Source organism: Candoia aspera, chromosome 1 (assembly GCF_035149785.1).
Source record: "Candoia aspera isolate rCanAsp1 chromosome 1, rCanAsp1.hap2, whole genome shotgun sequence".
In the NCBI taxonomy this organism is placed as follows: Eukaryota; Metazoa; Chordata; class Lepidosauria; order Squamata; family Boidae; genus Candoia; species Candoia aspera.
This window is the reverse complement of record NC_086153.1, coordinates 279,439,883-279,465,745: the sequence shown is the minus strand read 5'-3', so window position 1 is coordinate 279,465,745 and position 25,863 is coordinate 279,439,883. Positions and strand designations below refer to the sequence as shown.

At 41.6% G+C, this 25,863-nt stretch overlaps 1 protein-coding gene across 1 annotated transcript in view; it reads right to left on the bottom strand.

The window, feature by feature from the left end:
- The window catches only part of LOC134487824 (cytosolic phospholipase A2 epsilon-like), a 47,567-nt gene that overhangs the window by 8,352 nt on the left and 13,352 nt on the right, over window positions 1-25,863 (bottom strand). Inside the window, exons 2-16 of the mRNA XM_063289903.1 lie at window positions 24,920-25,056; window positions 23,842-23,970; window positions 21,704-21,744; window positions 20,786-20,828; window positions 19,173-19,249; window positions 18,164-18,335; window positions 17,961-18,056; window positions 8,980-9,017; window positions 7,955-8,090; window positions 6,782-6,918; window positions 5,874-6,099; window positions 4,563-4,677; window positions 3,239-3,376; window positions 2,017-2,124; window positions 290-472 (exon numbers count right to left, since the gene is read on the bottom strand). Coding sequence (XP_063145973.1) covers window positions 290-472; window positions 2,017-2,124; window positions 3,239-3,376; window positions 4,563-4,677; window positions 5,874-6,099; window positions 6,782-6,918; window positions 7,955-8,090; window positions 8,980-9,017; window positions 17,961-18,056; window positions 18,164-18,335; window positions 19,173-19,249; window positions 20,786-20,828; window positions 21,704-21,744; window positions 23,842-23,970; window positions 24,920-25,056 — 1,776 coding nt within the window. The remainder of the gene's footprint in view (window positions 1-289; window positions 473-2,016; window positions 2,125-3,238; window positions 3,377-4,562; window positions 4,678-5,873; window positions 6,100-6,781; window positions 6,919-7,954; window positions 8,091-8,979; window positions 9,018-17,960; window positions 18,057-18,163; window positions 18,336-19,172; window positions 19,250-20,785; window positions 20,829-21,703; window positions 21,745-23,841; window positions 23,971-24,919; window positions 25,057-25,863) is intronic.

Sequence of the window (25,863 nt, the reverse complement as noted above, 5' to 3'; positions counted from 1 at the left end):
TAAAGCCAGACTGCTCACTTGAGGGAATGATATTCAAGGCAAAACTGAAATATTTTGGCCACATAATGAGAAGACAGGACACCCTGGAGAAGATGCTGATGCTAGGGAGAGTGGAGGGCAAAAGGAAGAGGGGCCGACCAAGGGCAAGGTGGATGGATGATATTCTAGTGCTGACGGACCCGTCCCTGGGGGAGCTGGGGGTGTTGACGACCAAAAGGAAGCTCTGGCGTGGGCTAGTCCATGAAGTCACGAAGAGTCGGAAGCGACTAAACGAATAAACAACAAATACCTTTCCAATGGTCAAACCCACTCTCTAAATACTTGTTGTGCATTGGGCAGCCTCTCAGAAAATTGGGGACCAATGACACAGCAGGTCGCCACATAATAACATCTTGCAAAACACTGGCAAGGCTTCCTGGAGGACACTGGATTCGAACAGGTAGTTTATATGTGTTTAAACAGCAAACAGGTTCTTCTGCAGACAAAATAATACACGTTAAATGCATGCAGGTTTTTTCATGGCCATACCCATACTAACCATTTGTTATGGGACACTTGAAAATGTACATGACTTTCTTTTTCTCATTTCATCTAGACTTTGTACTACTTTATGGCTTCTTTATTCCAATGCCTGCCTGCCTACCTGCCTTTCTTGCTTGCTGGCTTTCTTGCTTGCTGGCTTTCTTGCTTGCTGGCTTTCTTGCTTGCTGGCTTGCTGGCTTTCTTTCTTTCTTTCTTTCTTTCTTTCTTTCTTTCTTTCTTTCTTTCTTTCTTTCTTTCTTTCTTTCTTTCTTTCTTTCTTTCTTTCTTTCTTTTTCAGATTTCTATTATCTCCCCCCAAACGGGGGACTTATGTGCATACATTTTTTTCTGGATCAGGCTGAACAAGTGTGGGCAACCTTCTTTGCCTCCAGTAATCTTTTCAGTAATTTGGTAAAGGAATCGGTTTCATCTAACAATCTAGCCTCTGAAAAAAAACGGCAAATTCTCCAATACTTACTAAAAGTATTACTGGAATACAAGCTGATCAAAAGGATCTTTAAGTAAAAGGAGACTATATCTTTCCAATGTGCAGATCCACTCTCTAAATACTAAAACACTGCTGGACCCTAAGAGGGCAAGATTGCGATGCAGGATCGAAATGTTCCCTCTTATTTGGTTCTGTGTTTTTAAAAATAGAATAGGTGCATTAAACTTTTTTCAGGTTTGACACATGCGTTTTACTTTTCTAAAAAGCAGAATACTGCACAGCCATAATTTAGTGACTGGCTGTTGAATTTCAGCAATGGGATCTTGATGAGCTACAGTGTCCTAACAAACTGAAGAAGCGTGGGAAAAACCCAGACAGATAAACCCCAAACGTTAAGGCGGGCCTGATCTGTGTCTCTTTGAATGGCTGCTTAATTCCTCAGTACTACGCATGCATTTTCCCCCCTGGATAGAGGCCCCTCCTGCTCGCCATCAGTACTCATGACATCAGCCACATACTGAAAGTGCTGGCCCACCTAACCTGATATTTTTGACCAACTAATGGCACTGACTCTCTTACGTTTTTTTCAGCTGTACTGAAGGCCTCAGGGATTGAAGTGGGGACCCTCTGCAAGTAAAACATTTATCTTCCTACTCAATTACACCTCCATGTAACATGTTTTATAAAAAGAAAGTATAGAGAACAGGCACTGCTACTACTTTGAGAACAGGAGCACAGCATCATAGAACAGTGACTTTCCAGGACCCTTCCAAACCGATAACCTGATTGATGGACTTGAAAGCCAGTCAAAAGGCCAGCAGAACTGGGTCAAACCTTTGTTTTCTGTTTCCCACCAAAAGTCAAGGCGGTTTCAGTCCTGATACCAGACTAATATGGATTTCTTGCAATTATTACTATTAATTCTGGGTATTTTGTAGCAGTATCTTAAACTGTAAAATATCTACCTCATAAAAATACAGGAAAGGTATAAATATCCTCAGTCCATATAACTGAGCAAAGCAGGAGAAGATGTAAAAGCAACTTACCAAGGTCAGTTATTCTGTCTCGTGTCCAGATCTGCCAAAAATCATCTGAATTAGTAGCCAGAAACCAACCATCCATAATGTTAACAGAAAACACACTACTCCAGATTCCTGCAAGAGGGGAGACAGGACTGTTTTTGTGAGACCTTAAAAACAGTTTTGGTGAAGTGATTCTTTTTCTTTTCAACTTTTCTTCTTCATCTAGTCCTGCCTCCCAAAGATATATCTAAAAAGCATAATATAATTGTTGTTATATTTTACATTAGTGAATAATTTTGGCCATGGTTATGTACACTACCCTGTTATTCTAAGGATTAATAACCCAGAATGTTTTGGTTCAAATCACATTTCAGCTGTGAACTGTGCCTTAGGAAGGTTTTTACTCCCTGGAGTAGTGTATATTCAGTAAAAAATGACTCCTTGAATTTGATGGACAATATTTTTGCTTATCTCTACAATTCCAAAAATAAACATATGTGTTTGTACATATACTACTCCATGCTAGTAAATCAGAACATATCAGATAAGGTGGTTTGTAATCATCGTTTGAGAGCCAGTTTGGTGTAGTGGTTAAGGCATCAGGCTAGAAACAGGGAGACCGTGAGTTCTAGTCCTGCCTTAGGCACAAAGCCAGCTGGGTGACCTTGGGCCAGTCACTCTCTCTCAGCCCTAGGAAGGAGGCAATGGCAAGCCATTTCTGAAAAGCCTTGCCAAGAAAACTACAGGGACTTGTCCAGGCAGTCTCCAAGAATTGGACATGATTGAATGGATAAAAAATAATAATCATTTACAAACAGTGCCTAGCTTATTTTTGTGAGATTTTATTGCTTTTTCATGAGAAATGAATACTATTTTCAATTACAATGTATTTTTGCTGCAACCAAGGATGGTGCATATTCCAAACACCCAAAAGCCTGAAGACACAGTGGAATAGATAAATATAGCATAATATAACTGAAATATGCTTAACAATGGATGGATTCTATTTAAAGCCTTTGAGCACTGTGTATCTTAAAGTACAACAAAATTAAGGAAATATAAATTTGAGATTTTATGTGCACAATGTATTATTTTCAAATCAGAAAATCATGTATACCCTATTATTTGTTAGGCTATGTGCATTCCTAATATCCTTGTACCTTTGGACTTTGGGATCAATGTTACTATAACTGTTAATTTCAATATGAGACTAGTGGTATCTGTATTTTAATTAGCAATCCATTACCTTCTAAAAAGCAGAGCCGTGATTCTGGGATTTTCCTCATCATGTGACCCATGAAGAATTTGCTACCAAAGTGCTCAGCACGAATGTAGGCACCGTATTTTTGGAATCCAACTTCATATGGTGTGAATTCCAACCATTCTAAAATGGGAGACATAAGAGAATAATATCCCAATAATTATTTAACCTAATATTAAGTTAATATTAGGTTTAATGATTTTTAAAAAAATATTTATTTATTCAATAAATTTATATAGCTGCCCATTGTGACATAATTCTCTAACTGTATTCAATATATAAATTTAATAACAGTTATCTCTAACACTGAGAGCCAGTTTGGAGTAGTGGTTAAGACCCCAGGCTAGAAACTGGGAGACCAGGAGTTCTAGTCCTACCTTAGGCACAAAGCCAGCTGGGTGACCTTGGGCCACTCACTCTCTCTCAGCCCTAGGAAGGAAGCAATGGCAAACCACTTCTGAAAAACCTTTCCAAGAAAACTGCAGGAACTTGTCCAGGCAGTCTCCAAAAATCAGACATGATTGAACAGGGGAAAAAAAAATCTCTAATACATGCCATACATCAGAAAACATCTGGAAGGTGACAAACAACCCTAAATAGTGGTAAGGAGTAAAGTAATAGATAATTCCTCATTTTCAACTTTGGTAGAGTATGCTGATCAGGGCTGGAGATGTGTGCATGGGCTGGGAGGTGAGGTCCTGAAAAAAAAGCCTGAAGGAACTTTGTGGTTTAACTCTACACCTTCCTGTTGAAACAAACTGAGGAAGTCAAGTACTCTAAGTCCTTCATATCTAAGTGTGTCATAGCCATTCTTGGAATGTTTTGTTTTGAGAAGTAATGCCACCAGTGGGTGGCCAATGCCCACTGAGCTTTTTAAAGTCATCTTGACATCCTCTATATGGGGTGTCCTCCCTTACAAGTGGATTTTTTTTTCTTGCAGAGGGTGACTTCTGCACCATCCAAACCTGGTCCAACTAGCTGGTCTGGACTGCTTTTTAAAATCTGTAACTTTGCTTTTAAATTTATTGACTCTTATGTGGAGGATGGATGGATGGATGGATGGATGGATGGATGGATGGGCCGGCTGGCCGGCCAGCCGGCCGGCCTTCAACTAAGTTTTGACTCCTGGCGACTGCCTGGACAAGTCTCTGCAATTTTCTTGGCAATGTTTTTTGGAAGTGGTTTGCCATTGCCTCCTTCCTAGGGCTGAGAGAGAGTGACTGGCCCAAGATCTGATTATTTCTGAATCAAGTATTTGCAGCTCTTGGTTATATCCAACTGCAAGAACAAGTTACGATATAATAATTACCTCTAAATCCTCGGTTACTTAGTTTCTCTTTCACATTGAGACACAGATATATAGGCAGAGGGTTCTGTCCATGAGTTAGTGCCTGCTGCTGATCTGAAAGTTTATGGTGGTTTTCCTGCTTGTGAAAGTAACAAGAACATAGTTATTGTTAACTATAACTGTAAAAGACATAAAAAGCTCACCTAGCATTTGAAACTCTATCAAGGTACTTTTCTAAATAAAAGCCCACCAAACTTACTATGTTAAATTAGAATATTTAAAACAATTTACTATTCATTTGTTCATGCAAATATTGGATTAAATATACTAAAATGCAGGCACACTTCATTCAAAGTGAATATGATTTAAGGACTTGGTAGGGTTCCTGAATTGGAAAAAAATTACTAGTAAATATTTACCAATGAAGTCCTTGGTGCTCTCTGAGCTTGGTTGTTGGCTTGCAGACATTTCATTACCCAACTAGGTAACCTCATGAGTGTGGGGTTGGCCCCGTTTACATACACTGGCTTGCCCTGCCAGTGTTGGTGGGGGTGTGGTTTTCTCCTTGGTAGTTCCTTGATTAGGTATTGTTTTCTGCTTGTTTGTTTGTCTGGAGTTAATCCCTGCTTATCTGGGTGTTGACTGCTGGAAAGAATGTGTTCTGGTCTTTTTGTTTCCTCCTTAGCTTTTTTTATTGTCTCTTTTGAATGGTGTGTAAATGTGGTTTACCTCTATGTGTCTATTGATGGCCGATTTGTCTGAATGCCAATACAACTCCAGCAACCAACACCCAGATAGGCAGGGATTAACACCAGACAAACTATCAAGCAGAAAACAATACCTAATCAAGGAACTACCAAGGAGAAAACCACACCTCCACCAACACTGGCAGGGCAAGCTACTGTATATAAAAGGGAGCAAACCCCACACTCACTAGCACTGATGATGTTACCTAGTTGGGTAATGAAACATCTGCAAGCCAACAACCAAGCTCAGAGAGCACCAAGGACTCCACAGTTCAACCCTGAGCTGCATATATTCTCTTGTATTGAAATATTTACCCTTTAAAAATGTATACAGTTGTGGTTATATTATTAATACTTTCTGTTCAAACAAAACATTTGTTTTTTTAGAAGCTTGAAACATATTGTTTGATAGATGTAATCACAGAAGATTTGTAAGTCCTGTTCATGAATATTCCACATAAAGAGGTTCTACATAATCAACAATATAAATATAATAAATCTGTTGGTCAAACCGCTGATGAGTTAAATTTAACATGAATTAGGCATTCATTTAAAAAAAGCAAAAATGAAAAAAATAGTATAATACCTCGTCATGCAGCATAGCTTCAATGATCAATCCCCATAGATCTGTAAAAGATACACTGTGTCCTTCTTGATGGCGTTTCCACAGATCCTTTTCATAGTATTTCAGCTTTTCTGGGGCAAAACTGGCCAAGAACTTGTTTTTTTCCACATGTTTCTGCACATCCCTGAGTGGCCTTTCTAAATCATTTTGGGACCAGTTGGGATCCTCATACAAGTGTGACATCGTCCTGGAAAGAAACACAGGCAAGTTTAGGACCTAAAAAGAAGTAACAAGCCTATGTATCAGATTCAGAAGTTTGGAAGGGATCTTAGATGTCATCTGATCCATCCTCCTGCTCATTGCAGGATCCACTAGAGCAGCCGTCCTCTTAGGACCCCTTTGCATTCTTAAAAATGATTCAAGACCGCAAAGAGCTTTGGTTTATACAGGTTATATCTGTTGAAAGTTACTATATTAGAAATTAAAACTGAAAAATTTAAAATATTTATTTGACTCTGTGGACCCCCTGAAAGGGTCTCCCAGGGGTCCCCAGACCACACTTTCAGAACCACTGCACTAGAGCATCTTTGACAGCAGGCACTTAGCTCAATTAACCTACTTTGATTATGTCAGTTTGAAGACCTCCAACAAAGGAGAAATAATCATTTCACATGGCTGCTTATTTCTACATGTGGCCTGACAGCTCATGCCAACAGTAATTTCTCCTGGCATGTAACCTGAACTTACTTCCTTGTAACCTTCCTTGCAAATTATACTGATTCTACAGTAATATGCTGGGGGTTTGTGTCTCCTGATTTTAACGATCTATAGATAGTTTTATATACATTGTATTTGCATGCTAAGAAACATATTATAATTACTTCCTTTTATTGTTTCAGGAAAAAACCACTGGATTACATAAAGCTTACCATGTTGTGCCAGATAGTCCAGTGAGATAGGACACACAGTCCAAAACACCTAATTTCTGCATTGTCAGTAGGTGGGCATACATCGCTGTAAGTGCTCTGAACCCACCACCTGTTGTCATAATTGCCACCACTGGCACCTTTTAATTGAACACAGGGAAAACACAATGTTCATCAGAATAGTTAATATATAATCACTGTGAAATACCTAAACTTTTAAATCGTAACACTTTTAACAGAGATTCCTGTGCAACATGCTCAGGGACCTGGCATGCTTATTCAAAACCAGGCTATCTAGGGACTCAGAGATGAAAACAACCCAGTTAATGGGAGAAGTTGGTATAGCATCTTACCACTATGCTAATAAGCCTATGAAGTCAAGACGTACAGTAGCGGTGCCAAATGTGTGGCTTATGGGCATCATTCAGCTTGCCAGCATTCCTGCTGTGGCTGCAGAGCTTCTCCAGATGGAGTGGGTTCAAACATTTTACTTTTTTTAAAAAGAACATTTTTGGATGTAGGGGGATACAGAATAAAATGGCTGCTGTAACTCTTCCATTCCTGCCTGTGTCCCTGATGGATCCTCCCACTGCCCACTTTTGGATTCTAACTCTTGACATGCTGTGCAAAGCTTAGTGCTGCCCTTGAGCCTAATGGAGGCTGTATGTTCCTGTTTTAGAGCATCCTGTACAATGGAATGCAATCTAGCCAGGAACCTGAAGAGAAGGAATGGGGCTATGAGTCTCTGACTGTTATGAGACTAATAAAGTTAGGCTGATTGTGAAGTTGTATAGGATGAGAGTAAGAATATTAAACCAAAAGTATTCTCTGCACCTTCAACCCAGCAAGTCCCACTTGCTGATGTTCCATTTTACATATCAATTTGAACATGGAGCTACAAATTGTGTGAACTTGGAGGCTACTTCAGCAGGCCTGATTCTAACATCAGCCCCCTGCATTGGCAATAAGAATGGAGGGGGCTGTTATAAATAGCCCAGACAGGAGGTAAGAAATCCCTCAGAGGGACCTGAAGCTGTGCATGAGAACTTCAGCGCATTTAAAGAAATCATGAAGCTTGAAAGATACAAACATTAAACACAATAACCTGTTTGTCTCCCAATTACTAAATTGCTCACAGAAGAAGAATTTCCATCTGTATAAAACTGAATTCTTAACCTCATCTTCCTGCAGATCATCCTCAAGCTGGAGAATCTTTTTGAAAGCAGCAGCAGTCACTTTCTTCCGTTTTTGCAGGAAAGCTTGTTCTTCTGGACAGAGATCAAACCCCAAGCGTACATCTAGGTCTGATGTGCTGTAACACAAATAATTATCCTGGCTCATAATTTACATTAAAATGGTGCATACTCTATAAATGGACTCAAGCTACACAGGCATACTGAATATACAATACTGCTTTGCTAAAGCTACAGCCCTGCCCAGATCTCTGCTTTGCAAACTCTTCCTTGTGCTGCAGAATTATGACAATGAATCATGCTGGGATTTCATATCGAAGTAGGCAGATTGGCATTTAATACAATAGCATTGCTCCTCAAAAATGTACACTCCCTTGCCTGATGTAATGGAGTGATACTGGACTTTGGTCACAGCAGATGAAGCCAGCATGTTTATCTAGCTAGATGACACTCACACCCTCAGAAGATGGAAACTCCAATCCTATTCAATCCTAAATTGAGAAACTTAGGTTCACTAGCAAGAAGACTTCCTTCTACCCACACACAGGTAGTAGAGCACAGTCTTGGCAGAGACTTATAATTCTCAACTTTAGGAACAAATTCAATAAAACTAAATACTTTTTATTAGTAAACTGCAGTGAAAAACTATGGCAAACTGCTAATTTGGGGTCACACTGTCAATAGTAAACATATCTTTGGAAATACTATTTTAAACTGTCCAGCATAGGAGAGCACCTAGCAAACTTGGGCAGACCTTGAAACAGCTAAGCAAGGTCAGACCTGGTAATTACTTCGATGGGAGACAACCTAGGAGAGATCGGCACCGGAAAGTCAAACAATACCACAAAATCGGATGGCAAACTATTTTTGCATTGCTGCCAAGAAATCAACAAGGGTATGTTCATGTAGTTACCAGGCTGACTCATGGGAGACTCTTTATTTTAAAATAGCTGGAAATATCCAGAGCATCAGTAGATAAATGTATAAAAGACAGGAAAAGCATCTTACCAGTTATTTGCTGTGAAGTGTAAATTAAATTCTTTATCCTGAAAATCAAGAATGCATATTGCTAATTACTATTAATATTATCTTTATTGAAATCTCTCTATATTTCTTAGAAAGATGAGAAAAAAGAATGTGTTGTAGATCAGGTTTGTATATGCTATTACCAATGTTAAAATTAAAGGTAGGGCATTAAAACCATGCAGATGTTCTGGTAAATGTCAACACTCCCTAATAATTGGAATCCACAACAGCATGTATGTGATTCTAGCTACATCTTGGATCTTAGTAACCTTTCAGATGTATGTGAAATTCCATGGAGGATTGTCAGTGAAGAGAAATGGGGACAGCCCTTCCTCCATGTTTCAGATGGACATTATTCGAAAGGAGTCTCAATACTCCTCACTAGTTAATTCACTGCAGCTGAGTTCACACAGAATTCTGGCAAAACCAGGTGTTTTTTTTCACTCATGTTTTCTTGAATAAGTCATGGTGGCTTGGTTCATAGATAACATGAGGTCATAATGTCTGGCAAAGCCAAAAACTAACCAACCACATTTATGGCTTAAAATTATGTGTGAACTAAGCTTATCCCTGTAATGTTTGATACATAAACAATAGTACTTTGCCCTTAGGATTGACATGCCACAGTTGTTTTGTGATAGTGTCATATACTTTTCCCCCCAGTGGCTACCACTTGGAGGACAGGCAAACAACACAAGAAGACATTTCAACCCCTGGGAAATATGCCTAAATGTTACCAACACAGGAGAGGATCTCAGGTGCATTGCCTAGTTTTACTGAAAGGCTATTAGAAACAATTAAACTGAACTCAGTTTAAGAAACACATGTGTCCTAACAGTCAGAAATCACACTGAGATGAGGAGTAGGTCTCTAGTGTTTATTACTGCTACATAAAACAGAATCCTAACAAACTGAAGAAGCGTGAGAAAACCCAGACAGATAAACCCCAAACGTTAAGGCGGGCCTGATCTGTGTCTCTTTGAATGGCTGCTTAATTCCTCAGTACTACGCATGCGTTTTCCCCCCTGGATAGAGGCCCCCTCCTGCTCGCCATCAGTACTCATGACAACATGGCGTTAAAAAGGTGACTCACTTGTGATGATGGCATTATTTTCATGGGATTGTACTTTCAGCTGAAATGCAGAACCACACCTCTACAATGGCTTTTCTCAAATGTGAAAAATTAAAGCTCTGAAGACTGCATATGCTTTGGTACTAATGATTCTACATAACTCCCATTTGTGGCACATATTATGCTTTGGGAGGTATAGCTCCTATTGGTATCAATTAAGAAGCATTCTGCGGTCAGTCTGCTTTTTTCACTTTAGTGCCTAGACCCAGGTCCCAATTAAGGTCAACTGATGCCCTGAGCACAGCCCAACAATGGTGCCCCTTGGCCCTTCCATTGCTTAACTGACAAGATGTTAAGACTCAGTAAGTGTTGGAAGCTAAAGTCGAGCATGGCAGTGAAAGAGTTAACAGCATGATAGCTAGGGGAAAAACCTCTGTGGTGCCCCTTTCCCCTTGGTGCCCTAAGCGTGTGCTTAATGGTTAATCCAGGGCTGCCTGGACCAGCTGGGAATGAAATGGGTTTAAGAAATCACTTAGTGGCTTTCACACCCGTCCCCCATTTTGGCCATAGCGATGACCTGGTGTTCTGGCTGGACTGCACTACAATGCCTCTGATTGGGGGATTCCCCTGCTTCTGAACCCCTCCCGCCTGTGCTGGGAAAGACAGCACCATGCCTTTCTATGGGCTGGTCCCTGAGGTTATGTGGTTTCTATTGATAAAGCTTCTATCTATCTATCTAATTTGTCCCCACCCATCTCCTCCCATCAGGGGACTCTGGGCGGTATACAACAATCGATTAAAAACAACAACCATACAATACACAGTATAAAAATACAATAATAAATAATATAAATAAAGGTAAAAATAAAGAATCCAGGTGGCGAAAGAATCTAAAACAGTCCATGTGTGGGAGGAGTGATCTATAGCAACCATCCCCATGTAGATCTATTCCCCTCTCCACCCCAAGCAAGGCGGAAGAACCAGGTCTTCAGACTCCTCTGAAACGTCAGGAGCGATGGGGCCAATCTCACCTCCGGGGGCAGCATGTTCCACAGGGCGGGAGCTACTGCAGAGAAAGCCCACTTCCTGGACCCCACCAGATGGAATTCTCTTACAGACGGGGTCCGCAGCATGCCCTCTCTGCACGATTGGGTGGGACGGGTTGATGTAATGGGGAAGAGGTGGTCCCTCAGGTAACCTGGCCCCATGCCATGTAGGGCTTTAAAGATAATAACCAACACCTTGAATTGGACCTGGAAGCAAACTGGTACCCAATGCAGCTAGTGCAGCAGCGGTGTTACATGTGCCCTTCTAGGGGCACCAAAAACAGCTCGCGCGGCTGCATTCTGGACCAGCTGGAGCTTCCGGATACTTTTCAAGGGTAGCCCCATGTAGAGCGCATTGCAATAGTCTATATGAAAGATAACAAGGGTATGAATGACTGTTCGAAGGGCCTCCCGATCCAGGAAGGGACATAACTGGTACACAGCACGTAGCTGCACAAAGGCTCTCCTGGCCACGGCTGCCACCTGCTCTTTGAGCAGGAGCCGTGAGTCCAGCAGGACCCCCAAGTTACACACTGGGTCTGTCTGGGGCAGCGCAACCCCATCCAGAACTAGAGATGTTAATGTCCCGGATACAGAAAAACCATTAACCAAAGCCACTTGGTCTTACCAGGGTTCAGGTGAAGCCTGTTGTTCCCCATCCAGGCCCCCACAGCCCCCAGGCACTTGGAGAGGGTAGTCACGGCATCACTTACTTCACCCAGGATGGAGATATACAATTGAGTATCATCAGCATGGTGACGGATGATCTCGCCCAGCAGTTTCATATAGATGTTAAAAAGGAGAGGGGAGAGTACTGATCCCTGTGGCACCCCACAAAGAAGGGGCCATGGGGCCGATCTCTCCTCCCCTATCAACACCCACTGGGATCGGCCCTGGAGGAAGGAGGTGAACCAGCTTAAAACTATGCCACCCACCCCCAACTCCCTGAGCCACCCCAAAAGGATACCATGGTCGATGGTATCGAAAGCCGCTGAGAGATCAAGGAGAGTGAGGATGGATGCACTGCCACCATCCCACTCCTGCCAGAGATCATCCATAAGTGCGACCAATGCCGTTTCCATCCCATAACTGGGCCTGAAACCTACTGAAAGGGGTCTAGATAATCTGTTTCCTCCAGGAACCCCTGGAGCTGCAAAGCCACCACTTTCAACCACCTTCCCCAAAAAGGGAAGGTGGGAGACTGGACGAAAATTGTCCAGAACAGTAGGGTCCAGTGATGGCTTCTTGAGGAGGGGGTGCACCAACGCCTCTTTAAAGATAGCCGGAAACACCCCCTCTCCCAAGGATGTATTAACCATCGCGTGGACCCAACCACATGTCACCTCCCGGGTTGCTTTTACTAGCCACGAGGGGCACGGGTCTAGATGGCACATGGTGGCATTTACTATCCGTAGGATCCTGTCCACTTCCTCAGGTCCAACAGGATCAAACTGCTCCCAGATAACTGGGTAAGCCCGTTCCCCTGGTATCTCTCCAGACCAAGCCTCACACCTGGAGTCCAACTTGGAGTGGATCTGAGCGATTTTGTCCTGCAGATGCTCAGCAAATTCCTCTGCACGGCCCTGTAGGTGGGTCACTGAGCCCACCTTCCCCAAAAGGGATCGAGTGATCTTAAACAGGGCTGTCGGGCGGCATTCTGTGGATGCAATAAGAGCGGAGAAGTATTGACTTTTTGCCCCTTTTATCACCACAAGGTAGGCCTTAATAGCAGCTCTTACCTGTGTTCAGTCAAATTCAGTCTTTGTCTTCCTCCAGCAGCACTCTAGGCATCTCTTAACCCTCTTTGGAACCCTCAATTCCTCCGTAAACCACAGGGAGTGCCGGGTTCGATGGGACAAGAGAGGTCACACAGGCGCAATCCTGTCCAAGGCCCCAGCCGCCTCCCTATTCCAGGCTGCAGCTAGGGCCTCTGCTGGACCGTGCAGCAGATCACTGGATATAACCTCCAGCTCCCTCTGAAACCCTACCTGGTCCATCAGTCGCCGGGGGCAGACCAATCGAATGGGTCCTGCCTCCCTGCGGTGGGGGGTGGCATAAGAGAATCTCAGGGCCACCAGGGCGTGGTCTGACCATGACAAAGGGGACAGCTGTAACTCTCCCCTCAGATCACGTTGCCACTGCTCTGACAAGAAAACCAAGTCTGGGGTGAGGCCACTGTCTTGAGTTGGGTCTCAAATTATCTGGGACAGGTCCATGGCTGCCATGGTAGCCATGAACTCCTGAGCCGCCTCCAAGGCATGCCCCAGGGATGGCAGGTTGAAGTCCTCCAGAACCATGAGCCTGGAGAACTCCACCACCAGCCCCGAGATGGCCTCGAGTGGCTCAGGCAGGGAGGTTGCCATGCAGCAGGGAGGCTGGTACAGCAGCAACACTCCCAGCTGTTCTCGGTAGCCCAACTTGAAGAACAGGGTCTCACAGCCGGCCACTTGTGGAGCAGGGGCCACAAGAGACCGCAAGAGACTCTTGGATGATAACAGCCACCCCTCCTTCCCTGCCCTGGGATCTCGGCTGGTGCCATACCGTAAACCCAGCTGGGCACATTTCCAAAAGGGGCACCCCCCCTTCAGGGCCCAGCCAGGTCTTGGTAATACATGCCAGGTCTGTCCCCTCCTCAGTGATCAAGTCACATATGAGGGGGGGCTTGTTATTAACTGACCTGGCATTAAAAAGCAGCAGCTGGAAACCAGGGCCCCTATGGATCTGCTGACCAGGGCCTGTGTCTGAGCGCAGAGGGCCGGAACACGCCACCAGTAGCAAACACCGGGGGCATCTTCCCCAAAGATGGTCCGCCCTCCAGCTCCTGCCATAACGTCCTCTACCAGTCACCACTTCAATAATTTTGCCTGACCTTTCTTGACTCTGTTGAATCTTCCTCATACTTGACTCGTTTCCATCTGACAAAAATCAGAAGGGATCTGGTAGCACCTTTTCTGACTAACAGATTTTATTAAAAGCCATAAGCTTTTGTGAGTTGTAGCTCACTTCATCAGATGTGTAGAGTGGCTAGAGTGATGTAGGATTTAAATTGTTAAAACCATTGCAAAAACCAATTATATTTGTTGAGACCTTTTGAGATTGCCTGAAATCTTTTGGTGCTATAATTCTTCATTGGTAAGGTACTTCTAATCTTTCTCACATGTAACCTGCATCTGCATAACCAACCTATCATCCCCTCACTTCCCCTTCCCCCAATTTAAATCCTACATCAATCTAGTCATTCTGTTATATGCAACTGATGATGAGCTGCAGCTCACAAAAACTTAGGTCCATTGGAGTCCATTGGAGTTGGGCAGCTATAACAAATTCGAATGAATGAATGAATGAATGGTAAAAAAAGGTAAGATTCTCATTTACTCATGTCTAATGATACACTAGGGGGCAGTGCTCATCTCCGTTTCCATGGCAAAAAAGCCAGTGTTGTCTAAGGACACTTCCATGGCCATGTGACCAGCATGACAGTCATGGAAACACTGTTACTTTCCCACCAAAGCGGTACCTATTTATCTACTCGCATTTGCATGCTTTCGAACTGCTAGGTTGGCAAGAGCTGGGGTGAGTGTGGGAGCTCACTCCGCTGTGCGGTACTTGGGTCTCAAACCACCAAACTTGCAACCTTCCAGTCGACAAGCCTGGCGTCTTAACCGCTGAGCCAGCACGCCCCCTACAATGAATGAACGAGTGAATGAAATACATTTTAATAAAATTTGTTAGTTGAAAAAGATGCTACCAGACCCTTTCTGATTTTTTGCCACCATTGACTCCTCTTACAGTGTCTTTCCATCTGGGGTGGGTCCAGTGGTCGACCGGTTAAAAAAAAACCACATACTCACCACAATCTGATCATTTTTACTGTCAGTTGGGCTAGAAGGGAAAGTGGCATAACTCTTGTCAATATATTGTGTTTTTTTAAAAGCAGGTCCACTGTTTCATTGTTCCATTAGTGAATTTTTTTTTTTTTAGAAAAGGCTGTGGAGGGCACTAAGTAGTGTCCAGATGGGAGGGGTATCCCTGCTGCGGCTCACGATAGCCAAGAGTGTTTTGAAATGAAGCACAGCAAGTGAACCACACAGCACCATTTATGCTGGCACAAGTCAGAAAATACTACTTCAACATGTTGCAGGGACAGATAGGCCTTCCTTATAGGCTAGGGGTGGATAGAAGATGACATCATGCATTTCTTCCAATGAGAAATGGCTGTTTCCGACACATCTGTATGTATGACAAAGGGATGAGAGGTCTTAGGACCAGTGGCTGAAATAAAAAAAGGACTTTTAAGTCCCCAAACTCTGCTTATTCTTGAGTAGATCGCTTCAACTTACATCCTTTCTTTAGGAGTTGAAAAAGTAGTCTTGTACAATTTGCAAAATTAGAAATGAACTTTCTGTAAACATTGGCAACAGTCTAGTAAATACTGGACATCCTTTCTAGATGATTGCCATGCTAGTACGGATTATATTTTAGCAAGATCCATTTCCATTCCTTTTGTAGAAATCTTGTAACCCAAACAATCCAATTGAGGAAGGTCAAATACCTATTTTTCCAGCATAGCAAAAAGCTTGTGTTTGCAGAGTCACTTGAAGACAGTTTTAATGTGTCATGGAGACATGGTCTTTTTTAAAAAATCAGTAAGTCTTCCAAGTATACCACTCCATATTTGTCCAAAATACCAGAAAATATGTCATTCATGAATCTGGAGAAAACGGCAGGACAATTAACCACTCTGTAGGGCATAATTGTATATTTAAATTTTGACATCCCTGGTTTCAAAGCAGTTAAATATTCATGTGTCTTTTTCATTCTGATTAAATTGTAAGTACCTCTCAAGGCCAATTTTGTGAAAAGGCATGCCTTGTGAAGGCAAGCCAACAGAACTGAAGTTAGACCAATGGGTAGTGATCCCTAATGGTCACAATTAAGTCTATAATTATGAACAGGTCTCAAAGAAGAATCTTTTTTTATAAAAAAATAAGGGTGCAGATCTGGGTGAGGATGAAGGGCAAATTAGTCCCCTTTTCAGATTGTCATCCTCTTTTAAAGTGGCTCTTAAGTAGACATAAGATATTGTCTTTTGGCTGAGTTCTGGGCTTCTCACTTCAAGTTTGTAGTAGTTGTCTCTTTCGCTAGTGCCAGGTCTATGGATGTGAAGAGAGCTATAACGTCAAATGATATCATGATCTCACCTTCTTCTATGTTTATGTTTTTGATTTTCTGGAGGCACTGTAGTGGGGAGTTGATCGAATGTTCACTCTCCTCTGTGAGGTGTCTGAGTTTCTTTGTAAGCTCTTTAGCTGTGTTATATGTGGGAGTCCCTGGTAATGATACAATGGGCCGAAGTGGTATGCCCGGCTTGTGTATCTTGGGGTGTCCATAGAAATGTGGGAGGATGAGTCCACTGCTTTTCATCCACCTCTGTTCTTCTTGTGTAATTTGGCCTTGTGTAATTTGGCCAGGGACTGCTTCGATTGATAGTAAATTGTGTCGGATACTTGACACACATAACACCACTGCTACGTGAGCTGCATTGGTTGCCGGTGTGCTTCCAGGTGCAATTCAAGGTGCTGGTTGTTACCTTTAAAGCCCTTCATGGCTTGGGACCGGGTTACCTAAGGGACTGCCTTCTCCCAGTTGTTTCTACCTGTCCAATTCGATCTGGCAGGTTGAGTATGCTATGGGTCCTGTCAGCCAGGGAGTGTCAGTTGGCAGGAACTAGAAGGTGTGCCTTCTCTTCCATAGCGCCTGCCCTCTGGAACATTCTCCCTCCAGAAATTAGGATGTTCCCAACCCTGTTGGCCTTTTGTAAGGCAGTGAAGACCTGGCTATGTGCCTGGGCCTGGGCCCTGAGCATGTGAATAGTCCCGTTTCTTGGTTATATTAACATCCATGCATTGCTTACTTGGCAGCCATGTACATTTATTTTGTATTTTGTATTTTAATTGTTTTAATTGTAATTGTTTTAACTGTTTTATAGTTTTATTGTTGTAAGCCACCCAGAGTCACTTGTTGAGATGGGTGGCTATAGAAATTGAATAAACAAACAAACAAATAAATAATGTGAAAGTGCCATAACCTGCTCTCAAAATTCCAAATATGCCCCCCAAAGTTGGTGACTACTGCATTAATGCCATGTGTCAGCCCTTCCAGGTAAACCAGACAGGAAACACGACTAGATGAAACTAATTCTACTTTATTGTAAAGCTACATTAACAGAATCTTGCAAGTCTGAAAGTACAAGTCTCCTGCCCTCCCTATTTATCACTCGAGTGGTCAGGGTGGGTCTTTCCTGAGTTTCTTCTTTAGACCATTACCCTCTCTTGGACTCCCTTTCCTTTTTTCTGATCATTCCCTAGGCAGCATCTCTTCCCTCTGTTCTCCAAGGTTGCCCCCACATTCCATCATACCATGTTACAGCTTAGTGCACTGTATCAACCAGGCTAGTACCTTATTTTTTGTATCATCTAGTGTTCTCATTACTATGTGTGGGGTTTTTTGGGGGGAGGCAGGAGTAGGAATGTTTGATTTTTCCCCACGGAAGAATGACTTGAATGCTTGATGAAACCCCATTTACATTCATTGTGGTATAATCCAGGAAGAGCTGTATCATGCTATTTTGATGCTGGGGAAAATAACTGCAGGCATAAACATAAGCTAGATATAGTGGTACTAAACTACAGACTATGGAAATTACTGGAGGTTAATTCAAAGTAACTTGAGGTTTGCTAACTTTAATATACCAGAAAGTGATTCAGTTGCATACTTGCCCCCTGGGAAATGTATTGAAGGACCTTTAAATAAAGAAAATTTCTGAAAATTAGACATGTACTCACCTCTTTGATTATTTCCTGATTAATGGGAAATGAATTTATAGGCAAGATCAACCTTCTGGTTTTGGCAGCATCAGTTCCACATGACATACAAGAGCACTGGAAATATTTTTTAAAAAAAAGATGATTATTTTTTTAAATATCTCTCTCAATAAAATAACTACCCAAAATTATCCAGATTACTACCATGCTCAGCTACAACATACACAAGAGAAAAATGATCTCTTTCCTGGAAGAAGAATGTCCAGTTCTGCTTGACTGTACTTGGCATGGTGGAAAAGGAAAGGTTCAGTGCATTGCAGCTCATAGGCAGAGGTTAGTGAAATGTTTTGGGTTTCTTCAAAGGATCCTGCTAATGTACATTTAACATCTTGTTCTAAAAAGAGAGTGCAAAGTAAAAAAAAAGTAGTACTGTACAAATAAATATTAACGCCATCTATAGACACAGGGCCGCAACTGGGGGGGGGGCATATGCCCCAGGCGCCACACTGGTGGGGCGCCAAAATGAGTGCTGGGGGGGGCGCCAAAATGGGTGCGGAATCCATGTTTGCCCCATGTGACACAGACCCCAGTTGCGGCCCTGTATAGACACAGATTACAATTCATATTGTCTCATTATTATTTTTTTAAAAAATATGTTAACTGGAAAACATGGTCTGGATATGTATGAATAAATGACAATACAATGATATAAACATTTATGCACAGACTGACTTGGATCAGTGTGGCTTATTCCCAGAGAGAGGTCCACAGAAATCAAACTTATTTCCAAACTAAATAAACTGAGAATGCCTTGAAACTCTTTCCTGGCCATGCTTCTTCCCAAAGCATTCCCGACTTTATGCTAATCTTAAGAAATGTGCATTCTATAAATGCAAATTCTTATTCCTGAATATTTTATTATTTTTACTCTACTCCATTTTGAGATATGGTAGTAAAAGTAAGATTATCAATGTTTCTAAAAGTGAATGTAACTGGAAAAAAATTTCCTTGGCTGGATATAACTCCTGATGACACTGAACGTGACCTGACCCACCCTTCCAATCAGGGCATTTCAGATATTCAGAGCATGTCACAGTACTCTGAAAACAGCAGTGGTATAATCTGGGTCGACAAATGCCTGAGTAGGAACTCCAGCAATTATACATAAATCCCTTGGGACCCGATACCTGAACTGTTAATCGTTCGTTTATGAAATTGTAATGTAACATTGCCTCACGTTTAGAATGCTTTTTCTTTTTCTTCCGCTTCTTCCTGTCTATCTGAACCTCCAAACAGCAGAATTCACGACACTGCAACAAAAGGAATCCCCCTCAAGTTTTCCATTGCTGAGAAAGTTGTGCAAGCAGTGAACTTTATTTCCTAGGCCAGATGCTGCAAATTCTGTTCTGATATAATGCTTTTAACTAACTGAATGATGCCTCATTTATTTATTTATTTATCAAATTTGTCACTGCCCATCTCCTCTCACCAGAGGATAATTTTGGACAGTCGTATCAAATTCATAAAAGAATTAGCAAGCAATTGTGACACATGTAAACGGAAGAGGAAACGTTTTAAAATGAGATATTGCTGGCAGACAGCCTGCTTTGTAAAGTCCTAGTCTTCATTTTATCTATTTAGTGATCAGCAACTTCCTCAAAACCCCACTTTTAACAATTATCTAGTTACAGTGAGATTTTGTTTTCTAAAGTAGCCACCATAGGCAGAACTGTACTGCATGGAAACGAGGGCTGCAGATTGTTACATATTTACATAGATTGACGGTCTGATTCATTAGAATCAATAATTTATTAATAGATTGTACTAAATAACACAGATAACACACATGAAAACCCATGGACAGGTTCTGAAATTAGTATCAGAATCAAACTGGTTGGCAAGTAGGAGTTCCAGTTGGGTATTTTCAAAGGGCAGATTTTAAAAGGCTAGTCCAAAAAATGCACACAGGCTGTTCATGCTTGGACAATCATTATCTATGTTGGTGGGGCTTTAGGAAGTTGTGGTCAGAAGCCTCTGGAGGGGTGTATGCCCGCAGAGCCTGGGTTAAACCATACATGGCTACCAGAAAGCATTTCTGAGCTGTTGGTCCTACTTTCACTTAATATTTATTCAGGAAAGACTAATTAGAGCACAGGTCTGGATGAAATGACAAATACGTGTGTAGAAGTGAATGCTAACAAACATCTGGTGGCTGTAGAAGAGAAGGCAGAGGGTCCAGAAGATGATGAAGTAAAGCAACATAGTTGCTGTGAGGCGGGCAGGTTTTTCATGAAGTAGCACTGAGGAAGTGCTTTGCTCCACCCTTCATCAGATCTAAGCACTGCTTCAAATATCTCCATAGCCCTAATATTTAACAGATTGAGCCTCTTCTGTTTTAGTCTATATCCATGTGAATAGGCAATTCCAGCAATTTGTTCACTAATATATAAAGTGATGTGGACATTTTAAAATAGGATTGAATCAATTCATGTGGCAAACCAATTCTGAGTTTAACCATAGTCACTGAAGTGCCTTCAAAAGCTCTACAAATTGCAATTTTGGTGCAACAGAAAAGATGAATTATAAAATATATGGGAAATAATCACATCAGTTGCTGTAATTAGTATTCTTGTAATTAAATTTAAACAAGTTTCATTTTTATCCTGACTTCGCTCCCTTTCTAGACTGGGCCTCCTTTTAGGGAGTGGACAAGGCATGTTTTTCAATAACCAATGGAACTCTTGGTTCCCAAAAGATCGTGCAGTCCTGCTCTAGATGGAAGAGGTTCGTATTTCTTTAATTATAAAATAAAGGATTAAATAAACAAATGCATAAATAAGAATTACCACCACTGCTCCATTTGTAGCTATTGTTTCAAGTGGACCCCCTCTACAAAACAGAAATATAGATATAATATTACAATTTTAAAAGACACAATGATTCAACATGAGCTACAGCTTAGAAGTTATGGTTAGGGTTAGCCTATAAATTTCAGGAAAAATGGTATTTATTTCCTGATGTCAGTGCCTTCCAAACTCACACCAATACACATGCCAGTATGCCAAGCAGCTGTGAGACAGGTATCCATTAAATAAATTAGTTTCTCTATGTTCTGATGGAGGAAATTATGACTCCTATTAATTAAAATGTACTAGCAAGTTCTGCTCAAGGGGAAAAACAAGTATCATTCAAAGTCAGTCCTGTGAACACCTGGTACTGAGATACTGTCTTGGTATCTGGAGGCTAGGGCCTGGATAGGGAACACCAATCAAAGCTTAATCTCAGCAAGATGTGGGTTTGGAAGCCAAATGACTCCTGATACCTTGTGATCTAATGAGAGCTGCATGCTATTGCATGGTTGCTGCTCCTTAAGGTTTGTATGGTTTCAACCTTAGTATTGGAGTAGATTGTAAGCAATTCAGAGGTCCTGGATGGGAATTGCAAACAAGCAAGCAAGACAACTGTATGGAAATTTTCTGATTTCCTCCGCAATTTGCAGAAACAATAATAGACAAAGTTGACTTCTGAAAACTGGATTTGAACTGAGACTCATGCATCTGTTATGCAAGAAACAATAACTTCACCCCATTACAAATGTTTTCATTTCTTTACTTACTGTGCCAAAGAAGAGTTACTATTTGAATGACATGATTTTGATTTTTTTATGGACAACTGAACAAAAAGAGATGCTCTGCTATTTATATTGCATTTGTGTTGTTATGAACTCTCCAATAATCTATTTCTATGTTATTTGAGTTACTCACATATTCTCCAATGTAAATTCAACTTCCAATTCTTCATTTTTCTGAAAATTAAAATATAACACATATGACAGACCTTTGCAAGTAACCAGCAAACTCTCTTCACCCATCACATAAGAATATTTCTAAAGTCCCATCTACTTTCAGTGAAAAACATGCTCACTGAAAAAAGAGACATGAAAGGGCATTCAGTACTCTCCTTAAGCACCACCATTGTTTCCCCTCATCTGCATAGTTAATGACTACCAAGAGTTAGATCAACTGCTTTGCAAAATTCAGTATTCAAACTAAATACTTGCTGTAATCCAGCAGCCTGAAGGTTAAACCAACAGAATCTGGTCCTGGTTAAATTTCAGTCAAAATGTGACAGAAAGTTTGGTTGCTGTTGTGGTTTTCATAGAAAAGAAAAACTTTTAAAAAACTCAGTCAGTGTAGACATTATGCTTTTGGCAGATTGATTCAGAGTGGAAGAGTCCTTCTGGATCCATCCAAAAACCTACATAGTCCAGCATTCAATTTCCCACACAGGTTGGCCAGACATCTGGAATTAGGTCAGACAATCCAGATGTTTTAGTTTGCCCTCTATCTACCTCGCTCCCGTATAGACTCACTTTTTTTGCCTGCTCTACTGATCTCCCATGGGACGCGGCGGCGCTGCGGGTTAAACCGCTGAGCTGCCGATCGGAAGGTTGGCGGTTCGAAACCGCGCGGCGGGGTGAGCTCCCATTGCTAGTCCCATCTCCTGCTCACCTAGCAGTTCGAAAACATGCAAATGTGAGTAGATCAATAGGTACCGCTTCGGTGGGAAGGTAACGGCGTTCCGTGTCATCATGCTGGCCACATGACCCGGAAGTGTCTCTGGACAACGCCGGCTCTAAGGCTTAGAAACGGAGATGAGCACTGCCCCCTAGAGTCGGACACAACTGGACTTTTATGTCAAGGGAAACCTTTACCTTTACCTTTACTGATCTCCCACAGAGCTACCATATCTGGCCTGCAAAGGCCCAGACAACCACTAGAGAGCAGCGGAGAGTGAGAGTCTGCATCTCTCTGTTGCTTTCTAATGCTTGTCCAGATGTCTTCCGCTCAAATATGAGACTTGGAGGCAGTATTGGGACATGCAAGTGTGAGACTGGCCTGCAAGAAATCTAAATGGGGTGAGATAGGGCACTCTAGTCAGGAAGGAAGGGAATTTGGGTGAGCTCTCAGATAAGCTTTCTTCTTCCTCTTAGAAGCTGCCAGTACAACTTTTTGACACTGGTTACAAGGACCAGGATGCTGCTGTAACCTGAAACACCCAGAACCAAAATCCCATGGGTGTGGATGAGAGAAAAAGAGAAGGAAGAGAAAACAGAGAAAGCTGGATTGGTGTATGAGAGGAAAATGTGTATTTATGTGTGGGTATGTGTATAGGACTCTATAAAGATTTGGTGAATCCACACTGCTCCTTATTTTTTCTTTTACTCTTTAATTACATCCTCCTTTCTTGGGGTAATAGCTACCGTATTCCCATAGAATCCAAACAGATGCCGACGTGTCTGCTTTCTGTTTAATACTGTAACTGCAGAGAGGTGAACTGGATCAAGATCATAATGGGAGAAAATAGAAGTGGCTTGGACTTCTGCTGCTGCTGTGGTTCTAATCCAGATGAAGATTACAGCGATTAGTTGTCTCAGAAAGAAACCAAATAGCATCTGGTGTGAACAGCAGCTATAGACAGAAGAGGGAAAATCTAGGCTGGGATCACAGCAAAGTTAAATCTGGCCTCCCCACACACATCTTGAGCTGAATCTTTCTCTCCTTTGTGGCTGTTATTTACCGGTCAGAACCAACGCCATCATGCAATGGGCAGGCTGCATTGTTATCACTGAACCTACTTTAGCCTTGAAAAGGCAGAAATATTCTAAAGATCAGTACTGAATCTCTCTTTGGACTTTCCATATAATGACTGCTTGCTTCTATCAGGGTCCTTGTGACAAAACCATGTTGGTACTTCAGTCGCTGCTTGCAAAAGAGACACTATGTGTTTACTCTCTCTGGTCTAAATCAATCTTCCACATCTCAATGCCTTTCAAATCTGTTGGACTTGATTTCCCATAATTCCTAGCCAACAGGAAGTGTTTGTCTCTATTCACACTCACCGGTCGATCCAATTCAAATTTCACCATTACTGATTCTCCAAGTGGGACTTTAGCTATATCAAAGAAAATTACACGGTTGTCATCATCTTGATAGAAATCTTCATCGCTTATTGTCAGTTCCAAGACATTCTGGAAACAGAAATGAATTCTGCTATGACTGAAGCACAGCATCACAGAGTGGGGGAAAAGCAAATGTTTTATCTTGTTCAACCTCAGGCGACAAAAGCAACAAGATGACACAGTATGCTTATGTAAAGAATTATCACTTGAACATAGAGATAAGAGTACTTTCTTGGCCTCAAGATCCCATGACTGAAAAATTACCACCGCTACTGCTACAGCTACAACTGGGATGTCCTGTTTTGTTTTGTTCTGGTTTTTTTTTTTTTTTTAAGATCGGGGTAGGAGGCATGCCTCTCTTTCCTCTCTTCTCCAGGTCCCGCTATCCTAGTCTAAGCCTTCGTGATTTGTTTGTTTTTTCAAAAATTGCACTTTGGGAAAAGTGAACATCAGGTTTTAGACCCTGGAAGCATCTTTACGTATTGGTTGTTCCCCTAGAAATCTGAAATAAGATACGGGAACTTTGTTTGTTCCTAGACCCAATCTGTATATTAGCAAAACCAGCCTTCCCCAACCAACTTTCTCCAAGGTTTGTTGGCCTGTCCCACAATTCTTTAATCAGTGTAGCAAAGGCTGACTGCTGGAAATGGGTGTGGAAATCCAGTATTAAAAATGGCAAAAATGAAGAGACAAGGGGGAAAATGGTAAGAAAATGCCGCCCTCTAGCAATTTCCATACACACACACACACACACACACACACACACACTGTATCTAAACAAACAAACAAAGAACAGGCTTGCTGTACAGCGGAAGCAACTTTCTTCGTAAAAGGTCATTGCATTGGAAGGCTTATCTAGAAACTGATTGCTTGGTGTGTAATTTAAGCTGAATGAGACTGAGAAGAAAAGGAATGGATGAGAAATAATGACAATGCAGAACAACAATAAACACACACAGTTTATTATCCTGACTCACTTAAAAAGGCAGAAATATAGACTCGATATCTTTCATCTTACCTTGACTTGACTCTGGATCCTGAAATAGAATATTTCATTCCATACTGGATCTTTGCAGTTTGCAACTGTTTTGGTTCGAAACTTTTTCAGAGAGGCAGTAGGAAGCCACAAGGTCACATAACAATCAGATTCATTTACTGTAGGTAAGAATAAAGAATAAGCTATGGTCAGAAATGATCATCATTCCAGCGTAGACAGAACATCTACTGTATCTTAATCTTGAATTGAGATAAATCTCAAATAGCAGATTCAAAATCTTCAGGGATTCTACTAGGACTGTATTTTACGTTCCACCAGAACTTGGATCCTTAAGTAGTTTACATTGTATTTTCAATTCCCAGTGTGGAGCAGATGGTTCCAACTCTACTGTATTCTGATTCAGTCAAGTTATGGTTGAAATTAGATTTTCAGGAGCTTCAGGATGCTGCATTTTATTTCATTTTTATGTAAAATGCCATGGTGAGGAGGAATATATTTAATATCAATTAACATGTTTGCTGTCATTCTAGAGATCAACCCAACTTTGGTTGCTCTAACATCTCATCTTGGAGTGCATGTGTGCATGTGAAGGTTCTTTAGGGTGGAGAAATCCTTTATCATTTGCGCTAAGTGGCTCTGCTCACTGTCACCATTTTCTCATCCTGAGCCATTGTGTGATTGCATTTTCTGAGCTACATTAACTAGCTGGCCTAACCGAATGACTGATTTATTTTATACATTCAGTTCATGTATGTAAGTGATACTCTGAACTGGGTCTAGGTATATCATGAGGGATGTGCCAAATGTTCTACACATAAACCATCCTTTGTACAAATCAATTGTCTTCAAGTGGAAAATGCCTGAACCCAAGCTTGCATGTTTTGGTCTGTACATGGAACAAAATATGGTTGTTTTTGTTCATGTGCTGACTGAAATAGAGCTATTCCAGGCAGATGTGGCTCAGG